Genomic DNA, 17,363 nt, shown 5'->3' on the forward strand with positions numbered 1-17,363 from the left:
GGACCGCGCTCTGAAGATGTCACCAGGGGACTGTGGGTGCGCGAGGATCCAGCAGTGGTTCTGGGGTTCGGGGCCTGAGCCCCTGTTGAGGGTAGCCATATGTAGCCGTATCATTTGCCAAAACTGGGGCAGTCTTGAAAGTGAGAGGTGGCCCTAGTAATAATGTGGTTTGGGACCACAAGTGTAAACTGGGTCTGGCAGACAAGGAGGTGTGGGTAGGTACCCTGTGTTTTTAGTATGGTGGGAGCACTAAAGAGGGAGTCCACTGAGCATCGGGAGCTTGAGAAAACTTTTCAGACGAAGCGAGTCTTGGTTTGGGCCCAGAAGCGTGAGCTCAGATGCCTGAACAGCAGTCCGGGCACAAGGAACCGGCGTCCTGGAACCGACCCCAAAAGTCTGTCAGTAGGTAGAAATGTGACGTGATGGAGAGGGTTTGAGGGTGTTTGCGGGGAACGGGGAGGCGGTGAGGGGGCTAGAGGGCATGGTTGTAGCGGTTCACGTACGACTTTTGTAGAGTTTAACCTTGACCGTGTGTGTCCATGCTTCTCCCCCTGGGGAGTCTGTGCTCCAGGCCGCACCTGGACGTGCCGTCCAGTACTCCATAGCAGGGGTTACGTTGGTATATTCTGAATACTCAGCATTTTTGAATGTGTGACTAATTTTCAAATGACCTACCACTCGCTAAAGAAGTCTCACAGTTGGGGCTGCTTCTGGCTCGGGCCGGGCTCCTGCAGCAGGGCTATTCAAACTTAACGAGCAGCTGAACCCTTGGGGTCTCCTCAAAATGCAGGTTCTAATCTGTAGTTAAGGACCTGGGCGGGGGGGGGGGGGGGGGGGGGGGGAGGGGGTGAGTTTCTAATAAGCTCCCCAGTGATGCCTATGCTGCCGGTCAAGGTACCGCGTTCTGAGTCCCAAGGCCGTCGAGTTAAGCATGGTTGGCTGAAAACAATCGAGAAGTAGAGTGACGGCGGGACGTGGAAAGATTTGAGCAGGTCAACAACACTTTCACGTTTGTAGTTTAAGAAACGGGCACATGGTTGTGGAAAATGGACAAGGCAGGGGTGTGGAGTGAGGTCGGGGATCTCACCATTGTGATTGCACAGAGGGGAAATGAGGACTGAACCCACCTCCCTGCCTTTAACTTCCTTTGCCTGCTTGCGCTGTCACTCCTGGAGTTCTAGCCATTTCCTGTCCAACCGGCCCCTGAGCCTGCGGTCCTTTTATTAGAAGGGCAGTCGTGCGCTGTGCTGTGGCTCTTGGCCAGTGAGTGATCCCGGGAGGACTGTGAACACAGGCAAGCAGGGCTGGCGTTGCCAGGGTTGAGGACTGAGGGTCTGCACCCCCCTCTCTCGAAGCACCAGCCTCTGAGGTCCCTCACCTGGCTGTCCCCTAAGGCCAGACAGCGGGTGACTGTGCGGCAGGGTCACATGGAGGGTGGGGGGTGGAAATGGGGATTCTTTGGGAGTCCGTTTCCTTTTCTAAACGCTGGTGATCGGTATTACTACCTCTGTACTCATGAATAAAGTTTCTAAGACGTGAATGGGATGGAATAGGTCAAATGCTAAACTCAAGGAGCTCAAAAGTGAAAACTGCGTTGATCCTGTTCTCGCTGTCAGCCCACAGCCAGGGTCCTATGGCTCCCGTCTGGGGTCAGGACCCTGGATGTGTGGAATGATAAGACAAAAGTCTGTATTAGAAGAATCCCCTTGGCATTTGACACTTAACATACGTTATCTGATTTTCACAAGCTCGAGCGATCATTTTACTGTCCTCGTAGTTCAGGTGAGGAAACTGGGGCTACAGGAACCCTCAGGAACTGGCTCTCTGACCCTGGGCAGGTGACTGTCTGGGCCACCGTAAGATGATGGTTTGGCACTGTCTTGTCTTTGAGCTTCCTTGGGGCCTTGACATTCACCTTGTCTCCAGTTCACCTAAGGAATCAGCCAGCTCTTGGACAGTCTCAGCCCTGGCCCTTGAGGCAGAGCTTTGAAGGCCTGTGTGTGTCAGGAGGCCTTCTCCTGGGCTTTGGGAGCTCACGGGGAGGTCCGGCTCCCCTGGGACATGCACATGGGTCCTGTATCTGGACCGAGTCTGATTGGACAGAGGGCGGCTGGGTTCCTCGCAAGCCTGAGACGTTCTCCGGAAAAGGGCACTGAACAAATGATCTTTGATCTTCCTCCACCCCCACTCCTGGGTCATCTGGGGACACCCATGATGCAGTTCTTGGATAGCCCGAGGCGCCCTGAACTCGGGCTGGGCTGTACAGTCGGGTCATTGATTCAGCGTCACCGAGAGTCACGCGTGTTCACCCACATTCCTCAGCTCCCTCGGGCACAGCTTCGTTCCCTCCGCTCCGCCACTCGGGGACGGACGGAGAGTGCCTCAGTGTTTGTTTCAGTCCCTTGAAACATCCCTGCCTGACCCAGCAGTCCTCTTTCGGGCCTGTTGAACTCCCTCCGATGGCGGATTGTCGGTTTGTCCCTGTACTTCTGTCCGCTCTTTGTTCAGGCCCTTTGAAATTGTGTCAGTGGGCACTGATTAGAAAGGTCCTCCCTTCCTGTTGGAACTTGGATCATGTGGTGACCCTCCATCCGGCACTAGTTTTGGTCTGCGGTCAGCCGCCCCAGCTCGCTTTTGCTTTGTGATTTTTGATCATTTTCGCTTCAGTCTTTCTGTGCCTCGACATTTCATAAGCGTGTCTTGATTTTGTATGTTTTGGATTCTTTATCCAGGTCGACAGTCTCTTGTGTTTTGGCTTGAGAATGACATCCTTGCGCGTCTATTGTAATTGCAATATATGCAGATTTAGGTTTACCATCTTATTCTGACCCGTTCCACATTCCCATTTCCTTTCTTGCCTTACTATGGAGTAAGTTTTTTTAAATTCTTTTCTCCCCACTTTACTGGTTTAAAACTCATACACTTTTTTCCTGTTCCTTTAATTATCCCCTTCAAAATGTGCGCGTGCATAATTAGCTTACCAGAATTTAAAGTGTATGGTATCTCTATTGTCCTAAAGTACATAAGGATCTAAACACTAGGATATGCAATCTTTTGTTCATTTGTTTTTTGAGAGAGGGAGAATCCCACGCAGGCTCCACAGTGTCAGCGCAGAGCCCGACGCAGGGCTTGAACTCAGAGGCCATGAGATCATGACCTGAGCTGAAATCCAGAGTAGGACGTTTAACCAACTGAGCCACCCAGGCGCCCCTGTGTGTCCTTATTCTTGGAATATGGTTTTGCTGGGTGTGTAATGAGAATTCAGGTATCTCTTGGAACCAACTCCGCGGTCAGGACCATAGAGTGGAAAGGACCACAGGGTGGGCGGGCTTCGGCAGTCTCCCAACCCCAGCTCCTTAATGCTGCTTGTTTGGCTGTTCCCTAGCCTTGACCTCTGGAACACTGCGAACATTCCACCGTATCTAAAAGGGAGTAAGAATGGAGAGAGAAACACAGAGCACTCTGAAGGAATTCTGCTGTGGAGTGGAGCAGAGAAATGTGACCGGGCAGTGGCTCAAGGGAGGGTTTCTTCCTTCTTTGACGATGTGTGACATGGAGAGAGGCGCCTGTTGGTGGGACCGACCTGTGTGACAGATGACGCAGGCCGAGCATGGCCCTGGCAGCAGCTTGCCCCTCTGGCTCCCCACGGCAAGTCCGCGCCTCTCTCTTCCCGCCGGCCTCTGGTTGAGTTAACATAGGCTTCCCTGCAGTTCTGTCTGAAACCAGCAGCCAGAGGCGCCTCAGCACTGACGTTCCATTTCTAGAACATTTCCTTTGGGAACATTCCAACCACGGTCCACATGCCCCTTACCCAGCCCCTTCCTGTTTCCCCTGAGAGGCCTGAACTCCACGTGCTTGGGGACCTGCAGCCCTGCTGAGGCACTCCCGTCGCGATTGGTCCCACAGCTCACCCTGCCCTGCCCCACCCTCCCCTCCATGGCCTCTTGGGTTCCTCTCCCTCCTGGAGCAGTCCCACTTGATTCTGGGGCTCCGTGTTGGATGGTAATGGATTTATGAACCATGAACCAGAGTCGCCCCCCTCCCGCCCCCGTCCCCAACGTCTCCTGGGGCGGTGACCTGAAAAGCCCACACAAGATGGCAGAGTTGTGACTTTCTGGTGGAACAGCCACTCACCTGGCTTCCCTGGTGATGCCAGGGAGCTCACCACCCCTCCGCTTCCCCCCGGCCCCCGAGTGGCCCTCTGCCCACAGCTCAGAGGCCTCGGCACCATTCGGCAGACTCGGGCTGTGCCTGCCCCAAAAGTCACCCAGCAGGTACCTTGTGGTGGCGAGGTGGGCATGCGGGTCAGCCCCTAACCGACGCGGAGGCCCTCCCGTCATCCGCGTAGTATGTGTCAGATCCGTTCTGTCCCTTCCCACAAACGGACAGCCCCTGGTGACACCCAGCTGTGCTTGGTGGACCCTGAGGTCTTGGTCACAGCCGCTCAGCCTCAGTCCATTAATGCAGGCCCCCTGGTGGCAGGTTAGCAGAGGGAAAGCGCAGGGTTAGACCCGGGCAAAGCACGCCTTCCACTGCAGCGCTGATCTAAGCTAGACCACAAGGTGGTGTCCTTGGATGTGAAAGATGGCCAAGGTGTTTGCTGCTGGAGCACAAGGGTGGAGGGTGGGAAGGGCGGGGAGAAGGACAGTTTGTTTAAATCTTGACGACCGTGCGCCTGGGAGAACGCTTTTAACTGTGGAGACACTGGCCAGCTTTCCTCACATAGCTGTGGGGGTCACGAGCCTGTCACGGGTGGCACGATGTGACAGGATGCCGGCCCTTGCCTTGACCCTGACCCCTTCGGCCCTGGCTTCTGATACCCGCCTGGAGCCTCCTGGCCGCCTACCTCCATCCCTGTCCTGACACCCCCCGCAGCTCCAGGAAAGGGTCCTGGGTTGGTCTCTGGACACTCAGAGGAGGGTTGGGCCCCCTACCCCAGCCTTTGCGGAGCTCCCAAGCCACCGGTGGGGCAGCCCTGTGGGAGCGGTGCCATGGGAGGGAGGCTGGAAGGATGGGTAGAGGCTAAGGAGGCTGTCCCCAAAGGGGCCAGGAGAGAAGGATGAGGCCGCGCTGAGCACTTGCCGGGAGGGGTTGGGTGGAAAAGCACCTGCGGATCAGGGTGGACGATGGTGCTCGTGAGCCCGAAAGGAAGGACATAGATAGACTGCCGCACGGGCAGATTCCTGGAAGCTGGGGCACACGCGGACACTTCTGGAAGGAATCACGAGCACCTGTCAGTACTTCCCTTGGAGCGGGGGTGCTGGGCAGGGCAAGTGTTCTCGGTCCTGGCCCGTGCCTTCTAGTCCCGCTGGGCCCCCAAACCGCTCAGGAGCCACCTGTTGTGTCAACAGAAGTTATCCGAGTGGGAAGGGCAGGGTCCGTTATTTTGGTTCTTTTATACTTCCCTAGATTTAAAAAGCAAAATAATACTAAAATCGTAAATACAAAATAAAAAGTTTTAAGGTCTATTTTTGAGAGAGAGAGAGGGAGCGAGTGGGAGAGGGGCAGGGAGAGGGGATCTGAAGCGGGCTCCGCGCTGACAGCCGCGAGCCCAGTGCCACCAAAGGGTTCTCCTCTCCGCGTGTTTGCTGAGCCGAACCCGGAGCGGGCCAGCGCCTGGGAAAACTCAAATCGCCGGAGTGCGCAGAAGTCCGAGTGTCGGGCAAGGAAGGGGAGCTTGGCTGCCCAGCTCTCGCAGGAATGTGTGCCCGGTGGGGTTTCCGAGTTAGGAACAGAGCCGTAGGACATTGGCTCACACAATTGTGGGCACTCGGCAAGTGTAAAATCGCGGGGCCGGCCCGCAGGCTGGAGATTGAGAGCAGCGTCGATGTCCGTCTTGAGCCCACTTTCTGCAAGCTGGAAACGGGCAGCGCTTCTGTTCTGCGGTCTTGAGTAGAATTCCTTCCTGTCCCTTGCTGTCCTGGAAACCTCGGTCTTTTCTCTTGAGGACGCCCGCTGTTTGGGTGAGGCCCACCCACATGGCGGGTCACCTGCCTCCCTGCAAGTCCACCGAGCAGTATCTTTGCAGCAACACCCAGACTGGCGCTGGACCCCGTCGTCCAGCCAGGCTGACACCTAACATCGCCCGTTGCAGCCGTCAACGGGCAACCTGTCCCTCCCCATCACAACCCTCGGGTTACGCTTCATCTCGAGGGGAAAACTGAGCTCCCAGAGGTCCCCCACCAGTACGCGGCAGAGCCAGACTCAAACCCAACCCTGTCGACCCGCGCACCGGCTCCCCCGCCCCCCATCAGAGAATTCGGCCCAGAGCCTGACGCTCGGCCCTGGCGGGGCTGGGAAGCGGAGTTTGGGGGACAGGCAGCCTGCAAGTGTGGGACGAGCTGACTTCAAGCATCACAGTGGCTTCAGTGAGGCCACAGCCTCTCAGCTCCTCTTCCTCTGTGTTCTCGAGATCAGCCCTGCCCTGTACTCACACAAGACCCACCTAGGGGAGGGGACGAGCCACACTCACACAGGTCAGGAAGCCAGGTCCCACGGCCGGCTAGCGGGGCGGCAAGGACCGTCTTGCAGGAACCGGACAAAAGGGCCCGGGAGATGGAAAACCACAGGTCACTGCGAGGCTCCTGCTTTAGCTCGAAATTTTCTGTGAGCTTCTCGACCTAAATCGGAATATTTTTAAGACCCTGGTTGTTCCAGAACACCCAGCACACCCTGTGCACCCCAAGGATAATGGGCACCTTGAAAAGGTGGGACTCAGGAGTTCAGAGTCCTGGAGCGGGTCTAATCTGAACCGTTCATTTTACAGGTGAGGAAAGTCGTCCTACAGGGGCAAAGGGACGCGCCAGTCACTCAGCGTGTCAGCTGCCCAGCGGGGCTAAGGCCAGGTAGGCCCCAGGCGCCCAGGGACAGGAGACAGGTTCCTGCCACCACTCTTCCCAGCATCCCCTGTGCTTCTGCTTAAAAGGCAGATCATGGGGCAGAATTGAGGCTAGTGTCGGGGATCCCATGAGACAGACACTGGAAGGACGTGAACATGTGAGAGTCAGCCAGGCAGGGGGTTAAATATGTAGAAAGGTGTCTTGAGCCCCCTTTACCTCAGCCAGCCTGGATTTTACTCTGAGCAGCCCAAACGGTCACGGCTCTTTTGATCCCTATCACCTGCAAGTCTTGACTCGCAGAAGAAAACTCCGCAAAGTTTCCTAAGGTGTGGCTCTGGAGGAGGCCCTGAGCCCCTGCGTCGGGGGCTGTAGGGCATCAGAGATGACAGTGAGGGTGGGCCTTTTTCTCTCCGTCGAGGCCCTTCGGCAGCGTCCACATAGGCAGAAATTGGAGGTAAGCGGCCTGCAAGCCCAGGGATCCCGAGGACTTCAGGCAGTCACCGGAAGCTAAGAGAGAGGCAGGGAACAGTCTCCCTCTGAGGCCCCAGGAAGAAACCAGCCCTGCTGACAGCGTGAGTTTGGACTTGCAGAACTGTGGGAATACCCATTTCCGGTATTCTCAGCACCTAGTTTGTGGTCATGGATTACAGCAGCCCCAGAAAGCTAACACAGCCAGTTGGGAATGCTTCCAGTCATGAGCCACAAGAATCCATCATGGCCTCATCCACATGGTGGCAACGTGGCTGCTGCTTCTCCGGATGTCACTTCCAGCTTTCAGAGGGAAGACCAGGGGAGACTGGAGAAAGGTTTGCAGGTGGCTGCTCGGGGGCCCACGGCTCACTGCCACCTTCCCAGGAGTCCTGTGCCCGGGGCAAAGACAGCGCCTCTGCCCTCACAGCTACATGGTACATGCATGACCCCTGACATTCAGCTTATTCCTGAGAAGCTCATTTCCTCAACTCTCTCAGCCTCCTCCCTGGGCAAATATTTGTCTGCTACGTTACTGAGGATCAAACCGGTTTGTGCAGTGAGAGTGGAGAGGAGCCTGGACTGCTCACCCACGTCCTCACTCTGAGCCTCAGTTTCCCCTTCTGCAAAGCGTGGATCAGATGCTGCGGCCCCCTCCTCTTCCTTCTCTTTTCTTCCCCCTGTTGAGGCCTCCCCCAGCTCCCAGATGTCCTTTGGGCAGTGACTATAGGACCCCTGAACTTTCAGGGCCGGAGGGCTCCTTACCCCGCAGCCTTCGCCCTGGCCTCCCTGCCTCCATTCTCACCCTCCTTATCTGAAGCTCCTACCAGCTGCTGGGTTCACCTAAAAGGAAAATCTGACCTGTCTCTTTCCGGCTGCAAACCCTCCAGCCCATCTGGTCTCCACCTGGCCGCACAGCAGGGTCACCTGGGAAGCTTTGGGGCAGTGCAGCCCAATGAAATTGCAGCTCTGGGGGGGGGGGGGGGGGGGGGGACCCTGACAGCTGGCGTTTAAAGTCCCCCAGGAGCTCTACTGTGCCATCAGGGCTATGAGGACCCGGTTTCTGGGACCAGGTCCCAGTGAGGCCGGCCTGCAGGGCCTTTCCTGCTCTGGGCCCGTTCTCTTCAGCCCACTCCAATTTCCCCCCTCCAAAGCGGCATTCTTTGTGCCTCTGTTCCTTCGCTGTGCCCCTTTGCCCCCTGTTCCGAGGGTCTGGCTCTCCACGCCCACCCCCCACCGCAGACCTCCCTTCACCCTGAAGGTGCTGCCCTGGCCCAGGGCCTCCGTGCCCCTCTGCTCTCCCTCCTCGCCCTCGTGAGCCTGTCTCTGGCCGGGCACCCCAGAGGTCAGGGCCTGCACCCCCAACCCCGTGCAGGGGCCTGGGTGACTCAGAACTGGCCGCACCAACATGGCTTGGGGCCTGTGCCTGATGGGTCTGTGCCGACCTGGGCCACACGCAAGGGGCCTTGGGTCATGTTTGCTGAGCATAGATGTCCTCCTCCCAGTGACCCGGACCCCAGAGCCTGCCGAGCTGTTCCCATGGCAGGCCACGCCTCACCTGCCCCACTGCGCACGTGCCTTTCCCCGAAAGCCCTGACCCCACCCAGGGCCCGGACCCACAGGAGACATTTCCTGGCAGCCCGTCCCCCTCAGAAGTGGGCGACACTCTGGGCTCCTAGTGGGCAGGCAGCCTTTTGTCTCTTGGGCAGGGCCTCCCGGGTCTTTGTCTTTCTGTGGTTCCTGTTTGCCCTGCATGCTGTGCTGGGTGTGGGGGAGGGCCCACACGCAGAGGGCTGGCTCAGCCTGGTAGGCGATTCCATTCCGGGGAGCATAATGCGAGGGGGCATTTGTGCTGAGAAGGGAGCACTTTTCTCTCCCAGCTCAGCCTCCTCCGAAGAGCCACGCTGGTCCCTTCCCGGCAGGCTGGCCCGCGAAGACCACAGTCTCCCAGATCCTGTGACCCCTGACGCTCCTGTTACCCGGGGACCCCACAGAATCTCCATGCTGTAAAGGGGCACCAGCGACCGCGGGGCGCCCAGGTCTGGAGGGTGGGACGAAAGATCACCCCGGACCTGCTCGGGGACAGAAAGGTTTTTATGCGTGATGCAATTCGCCATCTCCTTTCGGGAAGAAACTAGCTTTGCAGACAAATGTAGTGTTAAAAAGCAAAATTCAACCTAGTACACTTGAAGGGCTCGTTGGCTTTGTTAAGGGATTCAGGAACTGGACAGTACCCCAGATGGCAAGTAGAGGGGAGCTTCCAGGAGGGGTACAAAATGGAAGGTTTTTACAGGAAAGGGGGCTGTGAGAGGTTATCAGCAAAAGGACCTTGCGGGCCAGCACACTTTCCCTGGGTAGGGAGGTAGGGAATCAGGGAATCTCCTGCAGACCATCTGTCTTTGGGGGTAAGGGGCTGAGGCCAGCTACTTCACTGGGCTGATCAGATAATTCTGACCCGTTGGTCAGGTTGCATTCCTGGGGGAGGCCAGAGCTGCAGCTAGATCAGGTACGGAGGTCCAGTTTGGGGACTCGGCCCAAGTGACACCACTCGGGCCTGTGGTTTTCTTTGTAACAGCAGTTGCTGTTAAAATGTTAAGAGTTGAGACCTATCCGGAAAGTTAGTCACAAGGGGCGCCTGGGTGGCTCAGGCGGTTGAGCGTCCGACTTCGGCTCAGGTCATGATCTCGCGGTTTGTGGGTTCGAGCCCCGCGTCGGGCTCTAGCTCGGAGCCTGGAGCCTGCTTCGGATTCCGTGTCTCCCTTTCTCTCTCTCTGCCCCTCCTCCGCTTGTGCTCTGTCTCTCTCTGTCTCTCAAAAATGAATAAATGTGGGGCGCCTGGGTGGCGCAGTCGGTTAAGCGTCCAACTTCAGCCAGGTCACGATCTCGCGGTCTGTGAGTTCGAGCCCCGCGTCAGGCTCTGGGCTGATGGCTCAGAGCCTGGAGCCTGTTTCCGATTCTGTGTCTCCCTCTCTCTCTGCCCCTCCCCCGTTCATGCTCTGTCTCTCTCTGTCCCAAAAAAAAAAAAATAAATAAATAAACATTGAAAAACAAAATGAATAAATGTAAAAAAAAAAAAAAGTCACATGACCCCATGTTACCTCCTGCGTGGTCGGCTGTCGGAGGCGGTCAGTGACTTCCGCTGGGCCTTCTTTTCTGCGTTTACTCTGACGGTGATCATCTAACTGCTTTTAAAAAATCCCCACAAAGATGGGGTGCCTGGGTGGCTCAGTCGGTTAAGTGTCTGACTTCAGCTCAGGTCACCGTCTCATTGTGTGTGAGTTCGAGCCCCGCGTCGGGCTCTGTGCTGACAGCTCAGAGCCTGAAGCCCGCTTCAGAGCCTGTGTCTCCCTCCGTCTCTGCCCCTCCCCCTCACACACTCTGTGTGTGTGTGTGTGTATGTCTCTCTCAGAAATAAACCTTAAAAAAATGTTTTTACAAAGATCTCCATCAGGAGAGGTCTTTGGCCTTGCTTTGACTTTTGCAACAAGTTTGAAAACAAAACATTGGAAAAAACCCACACACTCCTCACTAAATTATCGGGGTGGGGGAGGAGAAGCATCCTCTGCCGTGTCCTAGATAATGCTGGCCAGCCCCTGCTGGCCCCCAGCCGGGTCTTCACCCCGGGGTCTGGCAGACTCCCCTTGACCCGCCTTCAGGCTCCTCTGCACCTGCCCCCTCCTTGGGCCCGTCTGTCTTCTGCCCGCCCAGCCCAGCTGTAGCAAGAATCTGGAAGTCACCTCCCCAGCCTTGATGTCTGACCAAATTCTCCACCCCTCACCACCGCCCCCCCACCCCCGGTTTGGAGGGTAAGCCCTTGGCCTACTTTCAGTCAGAATCCCCCAACCCTGTCTGCCTCCTCTTAGTAATTTCCCACCCCCTGATGCCCACCCTCTGCTCCCCAGCCGGCTCTGCTGTGTTGGGAGTTGAGCCAGTCCCCTCTCCTTGCAATAGTCCCAAACCCTGTTGTGACATCCCTGAACACTCTTCCTTCCCTTTCTTTTTTTTTTTTTTTTTTTTTTAAATCTTTTTTTTTTTTAATGTTTTATTCATTTTTGAGACAGAGAGAGACAGAGCTTGAACGGGGGAGGGGCAGAGAGAGAGGGAGACACAGAATTGGAAGCAGGCTCCAGGCTCTGAGCCATCAGCCCAGAGCCCGACGCGGGGCTCGAACTCACGGACCGCGAGATCGTGACCTGGCTGAAGTCGGACGCTTAACCGACTGCGCCACCCAGGCGCCCCTCTTCCTTCCCTTTCAACAAGTGTCATGACGGGACCTCTGACACCCTTTCGTCATGCTGGTGAGGCCCCAGGAGACAGGGACCTGGAGTCTCACCCTAAGAGGGACTTGGCCAGCACAGCATGAGCCCGCCTTCGGGGGCCTTGCTAAGCCTCCCCTGCAGGGTCCTGGGAAAGGAGGAGGGACTGTCCTAGGACCCGCTGCTGCTCCTGGAGGGCGCCAGGCTGGGGCTGAGTGTGGAGCCGGCTTCACCTCCCACCACCCTGGGGTTCCCTCGGTATCTGGCATCCAGGCCAGGCAGCCGGGCCCCCAAAGTGCCACCCCTGGGGACCGAGGGAAAGGCGGCTGGTGCTCATGGAGCTCTGGCTCGGCTCTGTGGGGCTCTGTCGCATCTGCCACAGGCCCTTGAGGTTCCGATAGACTGTGAGGCCATCGGGAGACACGGGCTTAGCATTTCAGGTCTGGAAAGCACACGGTGCCCCCGGGGCCCCCTAGCCAGGTGGCAGGAGGAAGCAGGAGCAGACAGGGGGGCTGAGGGGCCGGGCAGGGTGGGCCCTTCATCTAGCGGTGTGGCCTGGATGCGTCTGCCTGCCTCACTCCTCCAGCTGCGGCTTTGGGGAGCGGGACCGAGGGGTGAGCTGGTCCTGGCTGGAGTTCTGCTAAGCGCTACGGGAGCAAAACCGTGCTGCGTCCCACGTTCACTCAGACAGCCTCCCTGACGCTGGCCCACGGCGTGCAGGTCCCCCTCAAGTCCATGTGCACAGGGGCCCGAGGACCGGACAGGACCGGTCCACACATCCCTTTCTCAACAAACGCCCACCAGGCCCCCGCTTACTGTCCCCCGACCCTGGTGTCGGCGAATCAGTGATGAATGACCCCAAGACAAGGGAAGCACGGGAAAATGTGGGTGCACCACGGGTGTGGGCCGGGCGAGGTTTCGGGAAGTGTCGACAGTGCATTTCAGGGACTGAGCAATGCCGAGGGGGGAGGGGCAGGGCCTGCAGACCGTCCAGCCCTGTTTGGCCCACCCTGTGTGTCAATATGAGGCTGGGCCTTATAAGGCGCCTACAAGCCTCCGGTGGGACATTTCCTCGGCCGAGCCAGCTCCCGGCAGGACGGTGGGTCCGCATCCAGCACCATGACGGAACTGGAGACGGCCATGGGCATGATTATTGACGTCTTTGCCCGGTACGCGGGGGCCGAGGGCAGCAAGCAGAGCCTGACCAAGGGGGAGCTGAAGACGCTCATGGAGAAGGAGCTCCCTGGCTTCCTGCAGGTGAGCGCCCAGGGGCGCGGGCGGTGGGGGCCACCGCCCGGGGAGGGCCGAGGGGGTGCCCGGAGCGGCCGGCAGGGGGGCAGGGGGAGGCTACCCGTCCAGGAAAGGATCAGCTGCCCTAGGGGCTGAGGCCTCCAGAGCTGTGGGAACGGGAGCCGGGAGCCAGTGCAGCCAGGTCAATCCTTAAAACCAGAGTTAGGAGTTAGAGTCACAATTCACTTAGCACCAGGATTCTTTCTCAGCAGGGGAGGGGGGGGCAAGTGGGAGAGCGAGGGATGCAAACCTGAACCTGAGTGGTGGTGGGGGGGGGGCGGTGGGGGAATCCAGGGCCATCTGTGAGGCTGCGTTTGCTGGTCCCTCACAGCTGCACCCCTCCGAGGCTGCGGGCCACAAACACCCCTGCTGCACTGTCTGCTGGGCCACATGCTGCCTGGTGTCAGTGGGGCTGACAGGGTGCAGACGGCAGCTGGTCTCACTCTGCTGTGGGCTATGTCTGCCCAGAGCCGCTGGGCCTGGATCCACCCCAGGGGGCCTCCCCAGGGACCCGTAAACCCGGGGCCTGCCCTCCTCTGCCTCCCCCCTTCCGGCTCCCCTCCCCCTCCTCCCTCCCCCTCTCCACTCCTCCTCCCTGCTCTGAACCCTCCGGCTGCCTTCTCTTCCCTCCTTCTCCCCTCCTCCTCCCCCCTCTCCCCTCCTCCTCCCTCCCCTCCTCCTCCCCCCTCTCCACTCCTCCTCCCTGCTCTGTACCCTCCGGCTGCCTTCTCTTCCCTCCTTCTCCCCTCCTCCTCCCCCCTCTCCCCTCCTCCTCCCTCCCCTCCTCCTCCCCCCTCTCCACTCCTCCTCCCTGCTCTGTACCCTCCGACTGCCTTCTCTTCCCTCCTTCTCCCCTCTTCCTCCCCCCTCTCCACTCCTCCTCCCTGCTCTGAACCTTCCGGCTGCTTTCTCTTCCCTCCTTCTCCCCTCCTCCTCCCTCCCCTCCTCCTCCCCCCTCTCCACTCCTCCTCCCTGCTCTGTACCCTCCGGCTGCCCTCTCTTCCCTCCTTCTCCCCTCCTCCTCCCCCCCTCTCCACTCCTCCTCCCTGCTCTGAACCCTCCAGCTGCTTTCTCTTCCCTCCTTCTCCCCTCCTCCTCCCCCCTCTCCCCTCCTCCTCCCTCCCCTCCTCCTCCCCCCTCTCCCCTCCTCCTCCCTGCTCTGTACCCTCCGGCTGCCTTCTCTTCCCTCCTCCCCTCCTCCTCCCTCCCCTCCTCTCCTCACACTCTCTCCTGTCTCCCTCCTTATTCCTCCTTCCCTACCCCCCTTCCCAGCCTCTCCCTCCCCTTCCCCACTCTCCCACCATCCTCCTTCCTCCCTCTCCTTCCCTTCCTCCTACTTCTTTCTCCTCATTCGCCCTCCCTTCTCCCCCTCCCCCTCCCTTCCTCTTCCTCCTTCCCCTCCCTCTCTCCCCCACTCCCTCCCCTCCTCTTCCTTTCCCTTTCCACAGGGATCCTCGTCCTCTCTGCTCCCCTCCAGCTCCCCTTCTTCTCCCCTCCTCCCCCTTCACCCCACTGAACTCCCCCCTACCCGCCTTCTAAGGGCTCTAACACTGGGCTGGTTCCTAAAAATGGAAGCCTGAGATTTTCAGTCTTCAAACACACTGAGCGTTTCAGTATGTAAATGCAGTGAGGATATATATATATTTTAAATGAAGTTCATCTGTTTTTGTCTATTATAAATATGTGTTTGTGGTCGAAAATGTAAGAATACAGAATTGTGGAGGCAAGGAAGCCCCCAACACACCCCTCTCCCCTCTTCCATCAGCCTTTTCCCCATGGAAAGTTGATGTGAATGAAAGTCTAACATATGCAATTTAATTTCTTTTCGAATTTAATATTACAGCAAACAGCCTCAAACCCCGAGGCTCACGGAATAGCCCGCCCACGGGGCACTGGGCGTGGGTGCAGATGTTCTGATAACCAACCAAGTTTAGGAGTCTAACCCATGCGGATTTTGAGACCAAAGCCTGGGGGTTGCGGGAGGGGCGGACGCAGGTGGTCCGGGGAACACAACTTGAGAACCAGTGGCCCAGCCCGGGATTCTCAACCTCCTGCCGAGGCACTTGGCCAAAGCAGGGGCTCAGGGCCCTCAATACGGCAGGCCTCCAGCTGATGCCGAAGCCCCCCGGAGCTGCAATCCTGGGCTGTCGGCCGCAAACTTGGGGAGCTCAGCGTGGGCGGCTGGGGGCACTGCGCCGCGGGGACGCACCCGCTCGAGTTCCCCCGGGAACTCGGCGGCTGCAGCGCCCCCTGCCGCTGGGTCTCAGCCCTGCACGGGGTGCGGCCGGGCCTCCGCCGTCAGGTGGGCGGACACTTCCAGACCCCTGGGGGGACGCAGCCTGGGTGTGTCCCTTCCCCCGGGTGCCCTGGGCCCTCCTCCTCCTCCTCCCCGCCTGGAGCCCGGGCTGGTGCCGCCGCCAGCCGTTGGGGGTGAGGAGCCGAGGCTCGCGCGGCACCAGACGGGTGCTGGGTGCGTGGACCAGACGCGGTTCAGTGAGGTGACCTTGCAAAGCAGGCGACGTGCAGGGGTGGCGCGCGAGTGGCTGCGTTTCCTGGGAATAGTCACCACCCTAGGGCATCTTAACCAATCCAAAGACGACCCCCTGCAAAACTTCACGAACGCGCGCGCCTGAACAGCACAGTGCAATTCAAATTCGGCCTAAAACAAAGAAAGCGTGAGTTAGTGCGTTAGTTCGAGCCGGCACACACCTTCAGGCAGTTCAGAGCTTCCTAGAGCCCGGCGACTCGGTGACTCGGATGTCCCCCCCCCCCACCGCCCCTAACGCCCAGCCCCAGCGCTTGGCCGAGGGCCCTCTGCGCTGACCCCGGGCCTCTGTCTCCAGAATAAAAGGGACAGGGACGCCGTGGACAAACTGCTCAAGGACCTGGACGCCAACGGAGACGCCGAGGTGGATTTCAACGAGTTCATGGTGTTCGTGGCCGCTCTCACAGCCGCCTGCCACAAGTACTTTGAGCAGGCGGGGCTCCACTGACGCCCTGCAGACCCAGATCCCTGTGGGGGGGGGGGGGCTCCGGACCCGCCCCCAGCTTCCAGAACCCTGGGGGTGATTGCTTCCCTGGGCCCGGCCTGCCCCCGACCCTCTGATCAGTAAAATGCTTGTGACACGAGCCTGTCTCCCTCAAGTGGATGATTTCCTTCCGCCCTCAGCGCCCCCACCCCCAACACACGTTTTCTAATGGGTCACTCAGTGCTCCTGGCCTGCGGGGAGATGGACAGACACAGGGTAAGGGTTGGTTCAGGGGCCACTTTCCCGCGGCTGAGGCTGGCCGAGGCACCGTCCCTGCTTCTGTGGCTTCCTGGGCCCAAAGTGAGCGTCCCCCTGTCCTGGATCCACGGAGGTTCACGGGACACACATCCATCGGTCCAGTCGTCAGACAGCTGCTCACCAAACCCTGGCCCCTCCGTGTCTCCACCCCCGTTTCCAAGCCCCATCTTTTTAATGTACATGCTTGCGCCACACAGACAGGAAAACACACTTAGAGAAGAAACGGTGACGGGCAGGGATCAAGGGCCAGAGAACAAGGGCCCACGCGCCAGCGTTTCCAGTTTTAGGAAACTGTCTTCATGAAGCAAAGCAACCCGCATGACTCAGGTGAGGGCAGGGGTGTTAGGTCAGTCGTTTGCCCTGGTTTGGAGACTTCCGGTCGCCTTCTGAATACCCAGCAGTTGAAGCCTCCCCTTATGTTTGAGGACGTGTCCACCGGAGCAGAGATGGTGTCCGGAGCCTGGCCGGGGACACACCGGCAGGAGGCGTGGTTTACCCCTCGCCAGGGCGAGCAGGGCACAGGTTTTGTAAGAGGGGAGCCCCATCAGGTTAGATGGGGGCGGATACACCACTGAAAGCATGGAAAGTCAAGCTAATGGGACGATGGGGGGGGGGGGTGGAGGGCTGGAATCAGATTTCTTCCTGCTGCTTCACAAGTGAGTCACAAATTGGATTTGTCCTGGGAATGATCAGTCACCCGCGGCGGGGGCAGGGCTCCCCCGGAAGCTGCAGATACCAGAACCCTCGATCCCCGCCCTCGCAGATAGCTGGGGTGCAGGCCCCTGACCCGGGTCCAGACTCTGCCCCCACCCCAGACGCAGAGAGGGGGAACCGGGAAGAACACCCCCCTGTGCGGCAAGGTCGTAGGAGAGGTTTCCAGCCTCGCAGCCTGAGCCTGGCCCTCCGGGCCTCCCCCGTCCTGACACCCTGAAAGCCTGGAGGGAGGGGTCTTCTCTGAGTCCTCACCGCGATGGTTCCCACGCGTTCCAGCTGAAAACCCCACTGCTGGGGGATGAAAACAGCAGCTGGCCGCTTCCTTCCCGTGCGCCTGGGGCTCCTCTGCTGGCCCGCAAGGTCCCCGGCCCTCCTTGTCCCCACACAGGGCCGGTCTGTTTTCACCCCTCGGGACAGGCTATAACAAAGCGTCCTGCTTTTGAAGAAGCTTCTGCAGTTCCCATAGCTGCCCGCTTGCCCTGGAATTTCCTTCACCCCAGCTGGCTGCT

At 58.9% G+C, this 17,363-nt stretch overlaps 1 protein-coding gene across 1 annotated transcript; it reads left to right on the top strand.

Annotated features, from left to right (window-relative positions):
- The first annotated feature begins 12,599 nt into the window (after positions 1–12,599).
- Positions 12,600–15,981, top strand: LOC123596209 (S100 calcium binding protein P). Its single transcript, XM_045474626.1, has 2 exons — positions 12,600–12,820; positions 15,697–15,981. The coding sequence occupies exons 1-2, from the start codon at positions 12,683–12,685 to the stop codon at positions 15,844–15,846; spliced, it is 288 nt and encodes a 95-aa protein (XP_045330582.1). The 5' UTR covers positions 12,600–12,682; the 3' UTR covers positions 15,847–15,981.
- The last annotated feature ends 1,382 nt before the right edge of the window (positions 15,982–17,363 follow it).

Source organism: Leopardus geoffroyi, chromosome B1 (genome assembly GCF_018350155.1).
Source record: "Leopardus geoffroyi isolate Oge1 chromosome B1, O.geoffroyi_Oge1_pat1.0, whole genome shotgun sequence".
Lineage (NCBI taxonomy): Eukaryota > Metazoa > Chordata > Mammalia > Carnivora > Felidae > Leopardus > Leopardus geoffroyi.

What these genes read in the sequence shown, in the direction of transcription:
- LOC123596209 (XM_045474626.1), top strand. Translation starts at nt 12,683, where the DNA reads ATGACGGAACTGGAGACGGCCATGGGCATGATTATTGACGTCTTTGCC. An exon ending in AGCTCCCTGGCTTCCTGCAG is followed by an intron (nt 12,821 to 15,696) that starts GTGAGCGCCCAG and finishes CTCTGTCTCCAG; the next exon opens with AATAAAAGGGACAGGGACGC.